The 17,424-nt window shown below is 44.1% G+C and overlaps 2 protein-coding genes across 3 annotated transcripts; one reads left to right on the forward strand and one right to left on the reverse strand.

The window, feature by feature from the left end:
* The first annotated feature begins 5,441 nt into the window (after positions 1-5,441).
* On the forward strand, positions 5,442-10,534 carry mrps7 (mitochondrial ribosomal protein S7). Of its 2 annotated transcripts, none has more exons than XM_056288631.1 (5): positions 5,442-5,491; positions 6,200-6,391; positions 6,503-6,566; positions 7,419-7,586; positions 8,219-10,534. In XM_056288631.1, the coding sequence occupies exons 1-5, from the start codon at positions 5,448-5,450 to the stop codon at positions 8,438-8,440; spliced, it is 690 nt and encodes a 229-aa protein (XP_056144606.1). In that variant the 5' UTR covers positions 5,442-5,447; the 3' UTR covers positions 8,441-10,534. The 2 variants fall into 2 exon arrangements, with proteins under 2 accessions (XP_056144606.1, XP_056144607.1); XM_056288632.1 differs by lacking the exon at positions 5,442-5,491 and adding an exon at positions 5,506-5,704.
* On the reverse strand, positions 8,535-16,676 carry mif4gdb (MIF4G domain containing b). The gene is made up of 6 exons (XM_056288633.1): positions 16,532-16,676; positions 15,267-15,371; positions 14,894-15,003; positions 14,419-14,574; positions 14,152-14,244; positions 8,535-13,713 (listed from the first exon to the last, which is right to left on the reverse strand). Exons 2-6 carry the CDS (start codon positions 15,346-15,348, stop codon positions 13,486-13,488), a joined length of 669 nt encoding a protein of 222 aa, XP_056144608.1. The 5' UTR covers positions 15,349-15,371; positions 16,532-16,676; the 3' UTR covers positions 8,535-13,485.
* Positions 16,677-17,424: the final 748 nt, after the last annotated feature.

Here is a 17,424-nt window from a genome sequence, read left to right on the forward strand (position 1 = left end):
TATCCCTAATGTCCCTTCCAAATCCCACCCCCGTCCAGCCTCTCAGCCGTTGTTGCAGCCTTACCCTTGGTTATACGTCTTTGTCACCGTGCATTATTAGTTCATTCAGTCACACTACCGTGCGAGCAGACCTGTGAATGACGTTTCACAGTAGAAGCAGAGTTTTACTTAAACCAGTGTGATCAAGCCTTAACCTGAATAGAGCTACCTCCTCCCTTCTACTTCTCCATTTAACACTCTGCGCTCTGTCTTTTGTATAGTACAGTATGTTCTGCCCTTACTGTCCTCATCCTACTTTTTCTGCCGAAGTTCTGATATTTTCCTCCTGATTAGTGCTTTATCTTCCATTTTTTCCACATGGCAGTTCAATTATATGGCTCATACTTAGTGATCTTTCAGCCATGCTGTCTGTAAAGTCATGACCCTTTATTCCCACACGATCCAACTAAATTCTGCATCTATTCCCAGTCTTCGAATCCTAAATAAACATTGCAAATGTTTACACCTAAGATCTTCCTAGACTGACTTCATAATCTGTAGACTTAAACGTACTGCTGCAGAGTCAGTACACAACACCACCCAGTCTGGCCTCGCTTCGTCCACCCACTGCAGACCAACAACCACTGCCATCATCTCAGCTGTATAAACCAATCACTTGTCTGTCATTCTATTCCCTGAATGAATTTGAAATTGTGGGGTGTATACTCCTGTTCCCACATTCTGATCTGTTGAGCCATCAGTAAATATCTGTAAGTGGTTATAAATGACCACTTATATACTGGTTTGCACAGTGTCCAGTTTTGCTTTCCACACAATCTCTCCTTGGTTCCACAATGCTAAAATCAACTTTAGCCTTAAGAAGCAGCCATGGGGGGACATTACTCAGTGGACGAGGGGAAATTAAACCTTGTTTCCTTTAACATCAGATAGTTCTGCTTTATCTTTTATCTTCCACCCCAAAATAATTTCCCTTAAATCTGTTATACTCCCAATATTCATTCTGGACACTTTGTGGTATTTTTTATCCCACATCTCCTAAAACGAATCCAGTAAACTAATGAGAGTTGGTCTCTTCTGAGCTCTGGTGGGATTTCTCCCGATTCCACCAGCACAGCATTACATGCCCTTGATCTCACTGCACCAATGTCAAATCTCAAGGCTTTATTTTGCATTCTATCAATTTTATATATATATATATATATATATATATATATACTGCTCAAAAAAATAAAGGGAACACCTAAAAACACAATATAGACCTCGATGAATGAAATATTTCAGCTGAAAATCTTTATTTATTAGACAGAGGAATGTGTTTAGAGCAAAATAACCTAAGAATGATCAATGGAAATCAAAATCATTAGCCCATTAAGGTCTGGATTCAGAATCATACTCAAAATCAAAGTGGAAAATGAGAACATAGGCTGATCCAACTTCTGTGGAAATTCTTCAAGACGATTCAAAATGAGGCTCAGTAGTGTGTGTGGCCTCCACGTGCCTGTATGCACTCCCTACAACGTCTGGGCATGCTCCTGATGAGACGACGGATGGTCTCCTGAGGGATCTCCTCCCAGACCTGGATCAGGGCATCGGTCAACTCCTGGACAGTCTGTGGTGCGACATCGCGTTGGCGGATGGTACGAGACATGATGTCCCAGAGGTGCTCGATTGGATTCAGGTCTGGGGAACGTGCAGGCCAGTCCATAGCATCAATGCCCTCGACATACAGGAACTGCTGACACACTCTGGCCACATGAGGACGAGCATTGTCATGCATGAGCAGGAACCCAGGGCCCACTGCACCAGCATATGGTCTGACAATGGGTCTGAGGATCTCATCCCGGTACCTAATGGCAGTCATGGTACCTCTGGCTAGCACGTAGAGGTCTGTGCGGCCCTCCAAGGATATGCCTCCCCAGACCATCACTGACCCACCGCCAAACCGGTCATGCTGGAGGATGTTGCAGGCAGCAGAACGTTCTCCACAGCGTCTCCAGACTCTCTCACGTCTGTCACATGTGTTCAGTGTGAACCTGCTCTCATCTGTGAAGAGCACAGGGCGCCAATGGCGAATCTGCCAACCAAGATGTTCTCTGGCAAAGGTCAATCGGGCTGCACGGTGTTGGGCTGTGAGCACAGGCCCCAATTGTGGACGTCGGGCCCTCATACCATCCTCATGCATTCTGTTTCTCACTGTTTGAGCAGAAACCTGCACATTAGTGGCCTGTTGAAGGTCGTTTTGTAGGGCTCCGGCAGCGCTCCTCCTGTTCCTCCTTGCACAAAGGACCAGATAGCGGTCCTGCTGCGGGGTTGTTGTCCTCCTGCGGCCCCCTCCACGTCTCCTGGTGTACTGGGCTGTCTCCTGGTACCTCCTCCATGCTCTGGACACTGTGCTGGGAGACACATCAAATCTTCTTGCCACAGCACGCATTGATGTGCCATCCTGGATGAGCTGCACTACCTGAGCAACTTCTGTAGGTTGCAGATACCGCCTCATGCCAACTCTAGTGGTGAGGGCACTAGCACAATGAAAAACTAACCAAAGATCGGCCAGAAAAGATGAGGACAGGCAAATGGTCTGTGGCCACCACCTGCAAATCCATTCCTGTTATAGGGGTTGTCTTGCAAATTGTCTAATTTCCACCAGGTGGAAATTAGACAATTTGCAAGACAACCCCTTTACCAACAGGTGAAATTGCTTCACAAATCAGTGTTGCTTCCTAACTGGACAGGTTGATATCTCAAAAGTGTGATTGACTTGGAGCTACATTGCATTGCTTATGTGTTCCCTTTATTTTTTTGAGCAGTGTATACATATATATATATATATATATATATATATATATATATATATATATATATATAATTATTGCTTATATCTAAGGCTTGCACTGTCTCATAGAGAATTTACTTGACAAACTGGATTATTTTGCTCCTTGTTTGTTGAGCACTATCCCTACCGTTGAGTGTTTCTTTTAACAAAGTTATATATATATATGTATATATATATATCTGTGATGGCCTGGTGGCCTGTCCAGGGTGACTCCCCTCCTGCCACCCAATAACTGCTGGGATAGGCTCCAGCATCTTCGTGACCCTGAGAGCAGGATAAGTGGTTTGGATAGTGAATGAATGAATGGATGGATGAATATATTGTAGCGAAGTTGCTACCCCGTCAGAATTGTGCCAATTGTCCTGTTTTACCCATCAGGCACTGCGTGCAGATTGTCAGCTGTTATTAATTGTTTTGTAAGTGTTTTTATGTGTTTATGTGATTACTATTTGTTGTGGTGTAATTGTAGTTGTCATTCTGTTGTGTTGTGTAACCTTGGAACTGAAACCCTGAACAACTTGGTTGTTCAAGTAGATGACACCCATGTATTGTGTCACATTTCTGTAAGTTCTTGTTTCTGTGTGAGTTCAATAAAGGGGCTGCAAAGTTACCTTTGTCGTTGCTTCTACGTTCGCCACAATATATAAACATGCCTGCTTATCTGCTCCCCAGTTGTATCCAGCTATAGCGCTCATTAATTACATTTTGTTTCTATTTTTCTTCCAACAATACCAATTCGCTGCCAATAAAAGTGGGCGTGTCTGGGGCGCACAGAACTGCCCCCCCTGGAAAATCTGAAGAAACCAATCAGACAGCAGCCTCAGGTCACCTGCTCGCCACAGGTTTGAGGGCTTACATAAGGTATGGTTTGGCCGGCGCCCCTCACCCAGGAAGTATATCTATTCAGACAGGAATCAACCATTTGGACCCAAATACCATTTGGACCCATATTTAATGCTGCTGCCAGGCGCTCACAGATGGAAAACACTTTTATTTCCTAACTACACATCTAAATCATATTTAACATGTTTAAGTAGATTTTCATCTCTTGATATTTGAAGGCGCCCTGTACTGGCCAGCTGCCACTGCTGACCACTCCTCCGTCTCCCGCTGTGCTGTCTTCCTGTTACTACTCTATGAACTTACTATGAACTGATTCAACCCTCTGGGATCTGGAGAAGTGTGTCTTAACAGATTAGCATCGGTGCATTGTTTTGAACGACACTTTGTTAGTTAATAAGCATTTTCTTGGCAGTGTTGCGTTTGTGGACATTACATCCCATCGCCACCGGGTGGCACTGTGAGACGATGTATGGCGGACAGGGACTGCTATAATGGGACAGAAGAAGAACAAAGCCAGTTGCTAAATAAAGTTAAATAACAGTTCGTTCGTCCCCTGTGATTCACTCACCAACATAACAGTAACCATGACCACTTCCACTGGAGGTTGTCGACAAACACGTTATTCTAGATCAATACTGGGGGGGGGGGGGGTAACGCTTTCCCTGAGGATTACGTTCCTTATGCAATGGTTAGTAGCTTTGACTCACTAAAGGACATTCAGCATCAATAGAAACGCTAAGGAAGGAATCACACAGCCTTTACCTCTGAAAGCAGATAACAGCATTCTTACACCACTGGCGATCACAGCAAACGCAGTAGCTTAATCCAGGGATGGGCAACCTTATCTAGGGGTGGGCAACCTTATCCAGGGATGGGCAACCTTATCTAGGGGTGGGCAACCATATCTAGGGGTGGGCAACCTTATCCAGGGATGGGCAACCTTATCTAGGGGTGGGCAACCTTATCCAGGGGTGGGCAACCTTATCCAGGGATGGGCAACCTTATCCAGAGAGGGCCAGTGTGGGTGAAGGTGTTTTTGTTCCAGCCAAGCAGTTCCACACCTGACCCCACTGATCAGCCAGTAGAGTCTTTGCTGAGGAACTTGATTAGGAGACACAGGTGTGTAACTGCTTGGTTAGAACAACAACCTGCACCCACACCTACCCTCTCTGGGTAAGGCTGCCCACCCCTGAGCCCTTGGACTGACTAGAAAGTCATATAAATGGAAGAATTCTTGATATTTGAGTAGATGGCCTGTGGAGCTGAACAACTGACTCACTAATGATATACTCCGATTCAGTTTATCTTGAAGGTACTATTTAAAATAGGGCATTGATGCCACCAGAGCATGGCTTACTCATTCTCATTAGTAAACTGAGGTTTCTTTTTCCAGATTAAATAGAATAAAAGCTGGTCTATTTTAGAACAGCAGTCCTCGGGTGCATCCATCGCTTGGACACTGTAAATTAATCTAGACCAAAAATAACATAAAAAAATAAATTAATTAATCTAGACAGGCCCTCGACGTTAGAGGTCCCTGCGAAGCCCTGAACGCGCTGCCGCCACCAACGAGCAATACTGCTGGGAAGAAAAAAATAAAAACTAAGAAAAAAAAAGATACGAAGCAGCAGCTACGTCAATTATGTATGATAAAGAAAATAGAGAACTATGATCTACTGAGTATTTATTTTTTCTTTGATTTAGATTTTACCCATGAAGGCGCACGATAGCGCGCTAAACCGGGGTCCTTGCTGACCGTCACACTTCCAAGATGGCTGCCTCCATCGCAAGTCTGCTAAAACCTTGGACGCCGAGGTAAATGTTTCGCACCGTGGACCGTTTTCATGCGCACATAAGCCTGCAGTGTTTGCAGCTGGCGGTGTTGCGTTATGTGTACTAGAGTCTGTACTAGAGTCGAGGTGTTACAACTAGCTAGGAGCAGTTCTGTACTGAAGAGTGGACGAGCCACTTCATACGTTGATTCTTGGGAGGTACAAAAAAATAGCACAGAAAAGACCCCTAATCTTGGTAAGAAGTTCCAGCCAATCCAAACCTCTTTGTAGCAACTGATTAATAGCTCACTAAGGTTGGTCTTAACCTCTTCAAAATAGCGGCGGTAAATAATTATATGCAAAAGGCGTTCCTAGACTTTAGTCCAGTGTTTCCCAACCCAGTCCTCAAGGAACCCCTATCCTGCAGATTTTCTTTGCGACCCTGACTAGGTACTCGTTTGTAGTTATTCAACCAATCAGCAATAAATTATGTCAGCTGTTGCACACCTTGCATAATTAAGTGCTGTGAGATGATTGGTTGAGTAAGTACAAGCAGGGCTACCTATGCAGGGTTACAATGAAAATCTGCAGGATTGGGGTTCCTTGAGGACTGGGTTGGGAAACGCCGTCTTAGTCTGTTCTGAGAAACGTAGCCCCTTTGAAACCCCGGTCTCGGTTACTTACTAGTGCATCCGGGTGGCGGATTCACCATCTGAAACCTCCCTCCAGCTCATGAATCCTTCCGTTGCAGACTCGTCTCGGTTAGATGGAGCAGGTACAATCCGTATTACATGGAGCCAGAGATCAGCAAGGAAGCCTACAGTATACCGGAGACCGAGCTGACTGCTGAGGAGAAGGCACAACGTGAGCTCAAAGCTCTCAGACCCATCAAGGCTGCTACCAACGGGGAGACCAGTTCTGTTTTCAATGACCCAGTCTTGAGGTAACATCCCTGGCCATTCTTCTGGGCGCTCGCTTCTGGATTATGTTCTCACTGTAGCCGTGGCATTTGTCATTGTATATCTGCTAATCACTGGCCCTGTTTGCCTTGCAGTAAATTCATCAACATGATTATGAAAGACGGGAACAAGGTTCTGGCCAGAGAGATCGTGACAGAGGCAAGAATTTGCTGACCTTCTGCACTGATTTGTCTTAAAGTGTACAAAGACCAAAAAAATTGAATACACTCAATTTACAAGGTTTGAAAACATTTTGCAACTCATCCATTTGACTTCCTCGGTTCTGAGGTCAGGCGGAGACTCTGGTATTTATTTCTGCCAAGAGGCCATTCCTGTCACGTCTCAGGAGCCATCCGAGACATGACTGAGATGATGTGAATGGTTTGACATAGGAAAATGCTGGGGTAGTGATGTAATTATTGCTCCATATAGATAGCAGAAAGATGGTGTAGCAGCACCTCCCACCCCAACCCCCTGGTTCAGAGGGCTATTCTGGCCTGACGTGATCTCTTTCACGCCCCTCTCAAACCATACATCCTTTTTCCAAGATATGGACATATCCATTGGTCAGGGTCCCTGCCTCACATCAGAACTGAGCAAGCCAATCGATGAGCAGTGAAAGGTTTTCAAACCCTACAATAGCAATTCAGATGGGTAATTTTTTTCCCTGTGTAAGTAACATTACCACCTGGATGACTGACACGAATCTTCAGACGTCAAAGGTTGAACCAGTTCATCCGGATACGTTTATTGACATACGTTTCATCTCGCAACTCAGCGACATCTTAAGTCTGAAGATGGTAGACTGATAAATGCTGTACTAGGTATTAATATTATGTATTGGTATTATGCATCTGTCAGTAAACATCCAGATAAACTGATTCAACCTTCTTTGGTTTCTTAACAGGTTTATTGAGCATGCATCAGGACAGAATCTTTAGAGTTTCACAGCATGTTTTGCCTGATGACATAAATAATGTGAGTAACCTGCCCTTCTATCACCTTACTCAGACATTGGAGAATATCAAGAGGAAACAGGTGGAGAAGTATCATAAAGCTCCAGAGGGGAAGAAGGAAGAGATTGAGTGTAACCCATATACCATCTTTCACCAGGCTCTGGAGAACTGTAAGCCAGTCATTGGGCTAAGTAGCATACAGAAAGGCGGAAAGTACTATCAGGTAAATCACTGGAGCTGTTAATGATAAAGAAATCTCTCGAAGTTATTAATAAAGTAGGCTTATGAAATGCTCTGAAGCTTGAAAGTTGCAACAGCATTAACATTACGGGGCGTCTGGGTAGTGGAGCGGTCTATTCCATTGCCTACCAACACGGCGATTGGCGGTTTGAATCCCCATGTTACCTCCGGCTTGGTCGGGTGTCCCCGCAGACACAATTGGCTGTGTCTGCGGGTGGGAAGCCGGATGTGGGTGGGAAGCCGGATGTGGGTATGAGTCCTGGTCGCTGCACTAGCGCCTTCTCTGGTTGGTCGGGGGAACGGCGTGATCCTCCCACGCGCTACGTCCCCCTGGTGAAACTCCTCACCATCAAGTGAAAAGAAGCAGCTGGTGACTCCACATGTATGGGAGGAGACATGTGGTAGTCTGCAGCCCTCCCTGGATCGGCAGAGGGGGTGCAGCAGCGACCGGGCTGGCTTGGAAGAGTGGGGTAATTGGCCAAGTACAATTGGGGAGGGGAAAAAAAAAAAATCCACCCCCCCCCAAAAAAAACCCCATTAACATTACATTTGGCTGTTTTGCAAATTTCCCAACAAAATTTTAAGTTACATTTTTTTTCCTTGAATCTTTCTCAGGTGCCCGTTCCACTTACTGACAACAGGCGTCGCTTTCTGGCAATGAAATGGCTAATCACGGAGTGCAGGGAAAACAAGCACAGACGCACTCTCATGTACGAAAAACTTTCCGAGGAACTCCTGGCAGCCTTTATCAAGGAGGGCAACGTTATTAAAAAGAAGTTCGAACTGCACAAGATGGCTGAAGCCAACAGAGCCTTTGCCCATTACCGGTGGTGGTAGTCCTCAGTTGTTAAAGAAACCCAAAGGGACCCAATATAAAAGAAGAACAACAACAACAAAACAAGTTAGTCAGAAATGATTGGCTGAACCGATGGATTTTTCTTTTCTTTTTTGCTGAAAAATAAAAAGTGGTGGCCACAAAGTATAAATAGAAGAATTGGTAATATGTGCCCCAAAACCTCACTGTACATAGTAAACACTGCAATTATCCTCTGGTGATAGGCCACTGTATGAAATGTTGTTATATTATAAATGGCTGGTTTCTGCAGTTAAGCTGTGAAACACTAGGGTGAATTAAACATGGGTAGCTGAAAAATGTTTTGTTTTTTGTATTGAGCTTGTATGGCCATAGTGTACAATAAATTGTGAGAAAACACACAGTGCCCAACCCTTACTTTTAACTGTCACATACACACGACTGAGAAACCAAGGTCAAAAAACATTGTTCAAACTCGATATATTAGAGCTAGTCTTTTTGCAGTCTATTCAATCAAACAAAAAAGTCACTGGAACAAATAATGAACATAATATTGAACAAAAACATTACAGCAAGTACTACGCCCAGTCGCGACAGAGGGGACATACTATGTGCAACCCCAGCATTGGGAGACAGACACTCCAGACTCAACTTGGTAATTTCTAGAGAATCAAAGTCATAAGCAGTCAGCAAGCTTATCCAGTTGTTCATGATAAGATTATACTCAGTTACCAATATCTGGGTACACACAATGCTGGAGAAGAAACCTAAACAGGAACCGTGTGCTACGTACGCAGGGTTTCCCTCCAACCAGTCACTGCACCGTCACCCAGAGGATGTGTGAAATCAGCTGGTGTAACGATTGGTGAGAAGGAAACCCGGCATGCTCTTAAGGACCTCGTTGGTCCTGGATGCCTGTGTTTGGCCTGAAGAATTTTTTGAGATGTCTTGCATGTCCTAAATCTCACAAGAGTTGGAAATTTCCTGCAATTAAGAAGGTTTTTATTTGTAATGAGGTTTTTTTTTTTAGCCAACTTACATAAAGCATCTCTTAAAATATTACTTGATTTTAATTCTTCCTATGAGCCGGATTGATGAGAAAGTTTTCCTCTTAGCAGTGGTGAAAGTGAACTAAGACGTAAAGCGACTTAATTTTCAAATGCTTTGAGAAACTCTGTCCCTCGCGCTGTTGTATCTATCAAACCCATTATAAACTTTAGTTGTCAATTTATGCCATAGAGGTTGCAGGAATCATATGACCAAATAAAGCATTGCTTAATGTTCATGTGATTGTCAGTAGCATGTCCCACTTTAACCTTGCTAGTGTTCATCCTGTGTTTGTGTTCGATGCCAAGGCACTGCTTTGGTTTTGAGTCATTAAAGCTGTCACTGAGCATAGCAGAAGTAAGTTGTAACATTATGGTAATGCAAGTGCTGGTGAAACCTTAACATTCAATTAATCAAAATACAATTCAAATGAACAAGAGGACCATGACCCCCTCAAAAGGTGAAATAACAAAAATCAGAGTAAATGCAATGATCTACTGGAGATGTACTCTGCATACAACTTATCATGGCAAATTAAAACAAGCCCAAGGGGATGGATAGAGAGAGACTTGATTTAAAAAAATGTTTGGAATTTGTCGAAGTGGTCCTGTATTGGGTATGATTCTGTATATGTCATGTTGGCACTATTTCTTTTACAAAAGAAACAAATGTAAACCCTGATGTTATGAGACTTATAAACATTGGCTTTTGTTAATGCACTGCTGTACGTATGAAAATGACTTTAAAAAAAAAAATCTACTTCAATCAAAAACTAGCCTAAATTGTATTCAACGAGTGATTACTTTTTCATCCTTTTCCTGAAATGAAAACGTCTGTAAAGACTTAACACCTTATTCTACATTAAAGATAATCCCTGATTTACATCGAAATGCTTTTGCAAACACTTAAAGCTTGCACATCCCACAAACCTAAAATGCTGAAACAAATATCACCATATGTATCCTATAGAACAAAATAAGTCAATTTATTTGTATAGACCAGGGATGGGCAACATGATCCAGAAAGGGCTGGTGTGGGTGCAGGTCTTGGTTCCAACCAAGCAGTTACACACCTGAGTCTACAACTCACGGTCCTTAGCAAAGACGAACTGCTTGGTTGGAACAAGACTATTGGTTGACTAATAGAATCAGACGTGTAACTGCTTGGTTGGAACAAAGACCTGCACCCACACCAGCCCTTTCTGGATCATGTTGCCCAGAGAGCGATACTTCCATCCATCCATCCATTATCCAAGCCGCTTATCCTGCTCTCAGGGTCGAGGGGATGCTGGAGCCTATCCCAGCAGTCACTGGGCAGCAGGCGGGGAGACACCCTGGACAGGCCGCCACACCATCACAGGGCCACACACACACACACACACAGGGAGTTCATTCAAACTCCACACAGAGGACGACCCCCAAGGTTGGACCACCCCGGGGCTTGAACCCAGGACCTTCTTGCTGTGAGGTGATTGCGCTAACCACTGCGCCACCTCGCCGTCCCCAAGTGTTAGCTTTTACAAGCAAACCAAAATTTGAGCAAGATGACATTCTCTTGCTTGTCAAGTCAATCCAATTCTTTTCGTAAACATTAAATTCTTTGTTAAAAAAAAATAATAAGAGTGGGCGACAAACCAATTCATTGTTTTCAAACTTCTCTTGGATTGGCATTTTGTTACTACCTGTTCAACATGTAGTGGCCTACAGGCACAGGTGAGGAATCTACCACTTCTACTGCTAGGCTGCAAGTGACATGCAAGAGAATGGAGGAACTTGGCTGCAACTATAACCGGAACGCATTGGCAATGCCAGCGTGGGGTCGGACGCAACAAGGACCTATTTCAGCACCCAGAGTCAACGTTATAGAGTGGGGTCCTGCTGATAACGCCGCTATATTTGGAGCACTAGTGACTGTTGGTGTCAGTCTTCCCTTCCATCCTGTGTCATATAAACACTGCACCCTTTGTGAGGGCTAATGTGGATGCTCATAATTTGGACATTGATGCTTTGGTCACCACAAGCATGATTTGCTCTTTGTGAGCAGAGTCAGGCTGTAAGGAGACAAAAAAATTGTGCTCAAGATGTTAGCACCATGGTTACCAGCTGATCAGGTATTGAATGAACAAGGGTCTAGAGTGGCTCTCGAGGCTTTGTTTGCCAACACTGCTGCCTTCAGAAACCAACCACTGTTTACTGAGGGAGTGCGTCAGTTGAAAACCAGACACGCCACCACTGTTGACCATATTGCTCACCATTGGGTGCTGAATAACACTTGGGCTGATCAGACGACTCTTGGTGACCAAATGGCTACCTTGCAGCTCTTGGCAGGTAGCTTGCCAGAACGAGAGAGGACTAGAGCACTGCACCCAATTCTTATGACGATCATGTCATTCTCTGTTCAAGGGCAGATTTCACCTGCTAAATTTGTCCAGAATATCAACTGACTTAATGGCCTTGATGCCAGGCCTAACCAAACAGTTGAGCACATCAGATAAAGCCTCAACCTGGCGTAATTTCAGCCACTATGTAGATGATAGAAACATCACGGTGTGTTTCACAGATGGCTAGAAGACATTCCTTCAGCTGCTATACGACTTCGTGTGGTGGTGGCTCAAGCTACCGGTTCAGGTTTGACAACTCCCCACAGTTGCTAGGACTATCCATGACCATTACGACTTCCCATGGCCTTTACCGATCCGCATTTATCCAGGAGTGGGTGGCTGCTAATGAGGTACGAGACTGGTTGGGAATAATCCGTACTATGGGTTCAAGCGTGATTTGAACGCGGTAAGGTCAGCTAGATACCGGAGACTGGCCTGGGGTCAACTGCTAACAAGAGCTAGAGATCGAGTTCTGGAGAATTACCAAGGATTTGTGGAGGATTGTGTCAACAAGGCCTTTGTGCATGATTTGATTCATGCTGATTTGTCAGAGAGAGGAAAGGTGGATGTAAAGGCTCCAATGACAAATGAGGAATATTACCAGTTCCATAAGAGTGGAAGGTGCTAACCAGTACACAGGCTAACCTTTCTACACGGGCTGACGTCCAGATGGCCCAGCTCCTCGGAATTAGACCTTGAATGTGACCTTTGAAGTGTGCCTCCACATAACGACCTGCTACCTCCGAGTCTCCACTGTTTTTATGCTTGGCCATTTTGTTTGGTGAAGTTTTGAGTTTTTCCGATGTTTGATTGTTCCACTCGGGTACTAACGGGTAAAAGCGGAGATTATTCAATAGTTAAGAATCAAGTTCATTGTTAATTCATTGTTTAAGAAAAAAAAAAAAGTTAATTCTTTTCAAAAAAAAAAAAAGTTGTTTTCAAAATCTATGTATCTCAACTATGCCATTTAAAACAGTTTCCACTCAAGAAATTGGTCTGTAAACAAAATGTAAAAATAAAGCAAAGGCCAACTCAGCTTATACCTGACTGGAATGGGTTTTCAAACCACTTTAGATTCAGTTGGAAAATAATACATTGGAGTGTGGTACTTTGAATTGTTTCCTCAAAATGGAATGTCAACACAGTCAAGATTTGACAAGAAGAAGAACTGAAATTTCTCTTGAGCTGCGATTCTGCCTATTAAGCCAAATAAATGTATTCAATCTATATCTATTATGGACAATCTAGCAAACTAAACCTTATTTTTTCTCCCCAATCACTTACAAATTGCCCTTTACACTCGATGCCACGATAATGGTTATAAATAACCTAGGGAACCGTCTTCTATTATTTTTTTAAGCGTCCTTCAAGCCATCTTCACTTGGCTTTCCAAAGCATTGTCTTGTCCTCGTCACATTTCCTGAATTACCACTAAGAGAAGGATGAGTAGCTGTGCATCCCCGATCGACCTCGTTCTTAATAGGTGGCAATACGGAAGGAGTAAAGGAAAGGAGTCCTCTCAATTCACAACACCGTATTTAAGTCTTTTGTAAATCCTACCACCTCACCTAAACAGCTGTAACTGGTTGGCTTGAGTGGTCACCAAACTAGCTGCTCAGCAACCTGAGCCTCGGAACCGCCCTAGTCCGCCACCTCACTGTAGTAGTACTTTTGGGCGGTGTCGCTGAGATTCCAGCCCCCGGCTCTGAATTCTAGGATCTCCAGCAGCATAAGACGGGTCATGGAGCTGAGGCCCGCCTGGAGCAGAAAGCCATCTCGCAGCAAGATGAAGACCTCGTCCATCCGCTGGATGTTCACTGCCTCCAGCTGGCTCCCAATGCTGTGGAGCTGCATCACCAGGCAATCTACCTGGGAAGGAATGTGGAGGAGAGAGGGGCTCTTACATAGTCATTTAAATAAAGACAACCCATTTAATGAGTGAATGAATAAATAAATAAAACACGGGATTGCTTGTGAGCAGGACACAGATTCTTTGACACACAAAGAATTGCATTATATTTTAGACAACTGAATGATACTCTTTGAGAGTTCTTAAGAAAGAAGCAACTGTAGAGCTGCCTTAAATTCCTCAATCATATTCTAACCAAACAGCATGGAGGCCAAGGTTGTACTCCATGAAAATAGATGTCACAAATTAATCTCCCGTCCCTTGAACGAGATCAAGTACAATTAAGTTTGGAAATTTGTGCCTAGTGAGAAAAACCTCTACAGAAACACTTATTTTTAAGAATATTTCAACAGAGTAATTTAATATCAAACTAAAAGCATAACCATACTCAATCTCACCTCCTCCTCATTCAACAGAGCATCTGGGTGGGACATCCTCAGTAGGCAGTCATAGACAGGATCCACCAGGGCCACCATGGGCATGTTGTTCACCTACATTCCAACAAATACATGACTGAAGACTGAGATTTCAAAAATGGACTGGATGAAACCAAGAGGACTCAGTTTGACCAAGTCAGTCCAGCTGCATTAAGAGTAGAAATTTCTCTGAGGAAACGGGGAAGAGATTGTGCAAATGTCATTACTAAAACAGAGCCTGGGTTTTACCTTAAGGTAGTCAAAGATATTGCAGATGAAGGTGACGTAGCACACCCACTCCTGCAGTGAACGCATCCTTGTCTTTTCTCTGTCTTTGAACTCTTGCTGTAGCCGGTTCAACAGGTGCCTCCTGAACACATTTCCATTGTTCTGCTTGGCCTCAGCCTATATGAGTGCAGAAAGATTACCGGGAAGAGGTTAAACTATTTAGCAGAAGCTGGAAATAATTGTGGTTTTTGGTGTACTCTGACTCTAGAACCCCCTGTCGCTTAAGCTTACTCTACAAACTGAGGACTGATATAAGGTGATTCAGATATACGAAATGTGACCTTATTGGCAGTTAAATTTGTGTCCTTGTCTCCTTAATCCCTCTGCCTCCACGGTGCTCGGTGCTTTTGTTAGAGCTCGAAGTAATTACACTATCTGGGATATCAATCTCTGTCATGCAGTGAAAGAAAACCAGCACAACGGTGACAGTAAAGACCTGTGCAATAGTGAAGCATATGCGCCCAGCCTCCTTGCTGAACACCTGGTCCTTCAGAGACTGGTCCACAATAATGTTGGACACCTTCTCCAGATTCACCGAACCAGGCTCTGAAAGAAAAAGCCGACAGGGTTGTTAGAAAAGGCGTGTGGAAATGTCACTCATTAATATCAAAAGTTTGGTTGCCCAAACAAAGGCGGAATTCACAAATGCCAACAAAGGTTTGCCATTCAAAATATCTAGTAAGGTAAGGATTATACAAAGGCCTATATATTGTAACGTGCATGGATAAGAAGACACGCCAGCCAGCGGCCAGCGTGTCTTCTTATCCATGCACGTTACAATATCATATATCAGAGTGCAAGATGCTTACCTTTTAGTGCAGTTTTCAGCAAATTTTGAGTCTCCTGGTCAAACGACTGGATCTTGTAGTCCTCTTTAGTGGAGTTTTCCATTGTACACAGATTACAAGCTGCACCTGGGAGAAGTCAAACTGTTAAAACACAAACGGGTCTCTGCACGTTAGAAGAAACACACGTGCCTTTTCACATTTCATTAATATTTTTTCCGCTCATGGTGATGCACAGCTCCAGAGAGAAACGAGCAATTCATGAGCAAACACGACTCGATTTACACTTTCCATGACTGAGAAGGAGCAGGGGGGAGATCATGCGTGTTGCCCCTCACTCACACATAAACAGAATGGATGGTCTGGTGGTCAGTTACTCAACTAATACAGCAACACGAGAAATGAAAAAGAACACAAAAAGCCATGAACAATTCACCATCAACTGAGAAGCCCCATTACCTGACAACGCCATAGTGTAAAATTGTTCTTCCCCTACATGCTGTTTGTGACGAACACGTGTGGTGGCGTTGCTGCGAGTTAACGCACCGTGGCAGAGCGCTCAACGCTACCTCCTCCTTTGTTGGGAGGACAAAAACGATACAAATTCGTTTTGTCATCAATCCCACCGGCCCGCCGACACCCCCGGGGTCTTTCATGGCGAGACAGAGGGGTTAGGCCCACAACATGTCGGTCACAACTCCCAGGGAACAATTTATTCTGACGGCTTACAAGGAAAACCATCAAATTCATAACGTGTGATAAACACCGGGACGACCAGTGAACGTTAAGCTAGCTAGCCAGCTAGCGTCGACACGTTAACGTAGTTTGCGTAAAAAACGCAACGTGTTTATCTTTGGCGTAAACGAAGAAAGTTAACGGTCGCCCAAAGCAACGCCGCATTACGAGCGTCGACAAGTTAACGTAGTTTGCGTAAAAAACGCAACGTCTTTATCTTTGGCGTAAACGAAGAAAGTTAGCAGTCGCCCAAAGCAACGCCGCATTACGAGCGTAAACAAGTTAACGTAGTTTGCGTAAACAACGCAACGTGTTTACCTTTGGCGTAAATGAAGAAAGTTAACAGTCGCCCAAAGCAACGCCGCATTACGAGCGTCGACTTTTATCCGGCAACGTCAAGCACCAAGCCTGCTGACGTAACTTCGGACTTTAGTGGTTGTGCCTTTTGTTTAACTGCTCGGATTTAAACGGCTCTTTATTTCAGGTCGGTAACGACCGTTGTTAGCTTACACATTTCCACTTTAATCCTGGCCGCTTGTTGAAAACACACTCACCCGACGAGGCTGGGAGCTCCGGGCGACTCTGACTGGACCCTATAAATGTCGTCTCACGGCAGAAGCGTCCGGGAGTCCGCTCGTCATTTACCCCCCAAAATTATTCACATCTCAAGTCAACGTGAGGAATTATTGACTCCCCTCATTTTAGCCACAAATTCCCACGTCCACCGTTTCCTGATGCCGGCGCATGCGCAATTGTGTAATCTCCAACCCCACACTGGCGACCGCTCTTAAAGGAACATTGCGCCGGGTTTTGTGTGGCTGTCCAATCAAAACACCCAATAGAGGGAGCGCGGCACACTTTACGGCACCAGTATGTGTCGGAATGCCATAGTGTAGTGAGTGACCAAAACGCTCTCACTTACTGTCAGTTGCTTTTCGAGTGTTGTTCTATGTTTCTTTTTTTTCCCCTCACACGTAGCTTAACTGCTAGACTAGACTAATACTTTATGTCCATCTCTGTGCAAATGAAGTGGCTTATTAAACCGTTATAAAGAATCGTACCGACTACCGAACTTCCGCTGGGAAAAAAAATGCAGCAATGAACAGCGTCTCAGTAACGTTACCAATCCGCGCATGCAAGCGCAACACCGCCCACTTGTGGACAAAGTCATCAATGACTAAACAATAGTACACAGTAACAGTTATACAAATACACTGGTATCATATCTCAACACTCCCACTAATGAATCATGTGCTTACTGTATACCTTTTCATATTCATAGAATAAAATGAAAAGAAACTTGGTATAACCCATACCACTCACATTTCACACACCAAACACTGCCTTAGCAAAGGTCTTTAGTTTTACTTTGGAGTACACACAACGGTCTGATTGGTTGTGTGTAAAACCATCACCTGTCAAACACTCGTGTAACAGTAAGTTCCAA

Source organism: Lampris incognitus, chromosome 10 (genome assembly GCF_029633865.1).
Source record: "Lampris incognitus isolate fLamInc1 chromosome 10, fLamInc1.hap2, whole genome shotgun sequence".
Taxonomy (NCBI): Eukaryota; Metazoa; Chordata; class Actinopteri; order Lampriformes; family Lampridae; genus Lampris; species Lampris incognitus.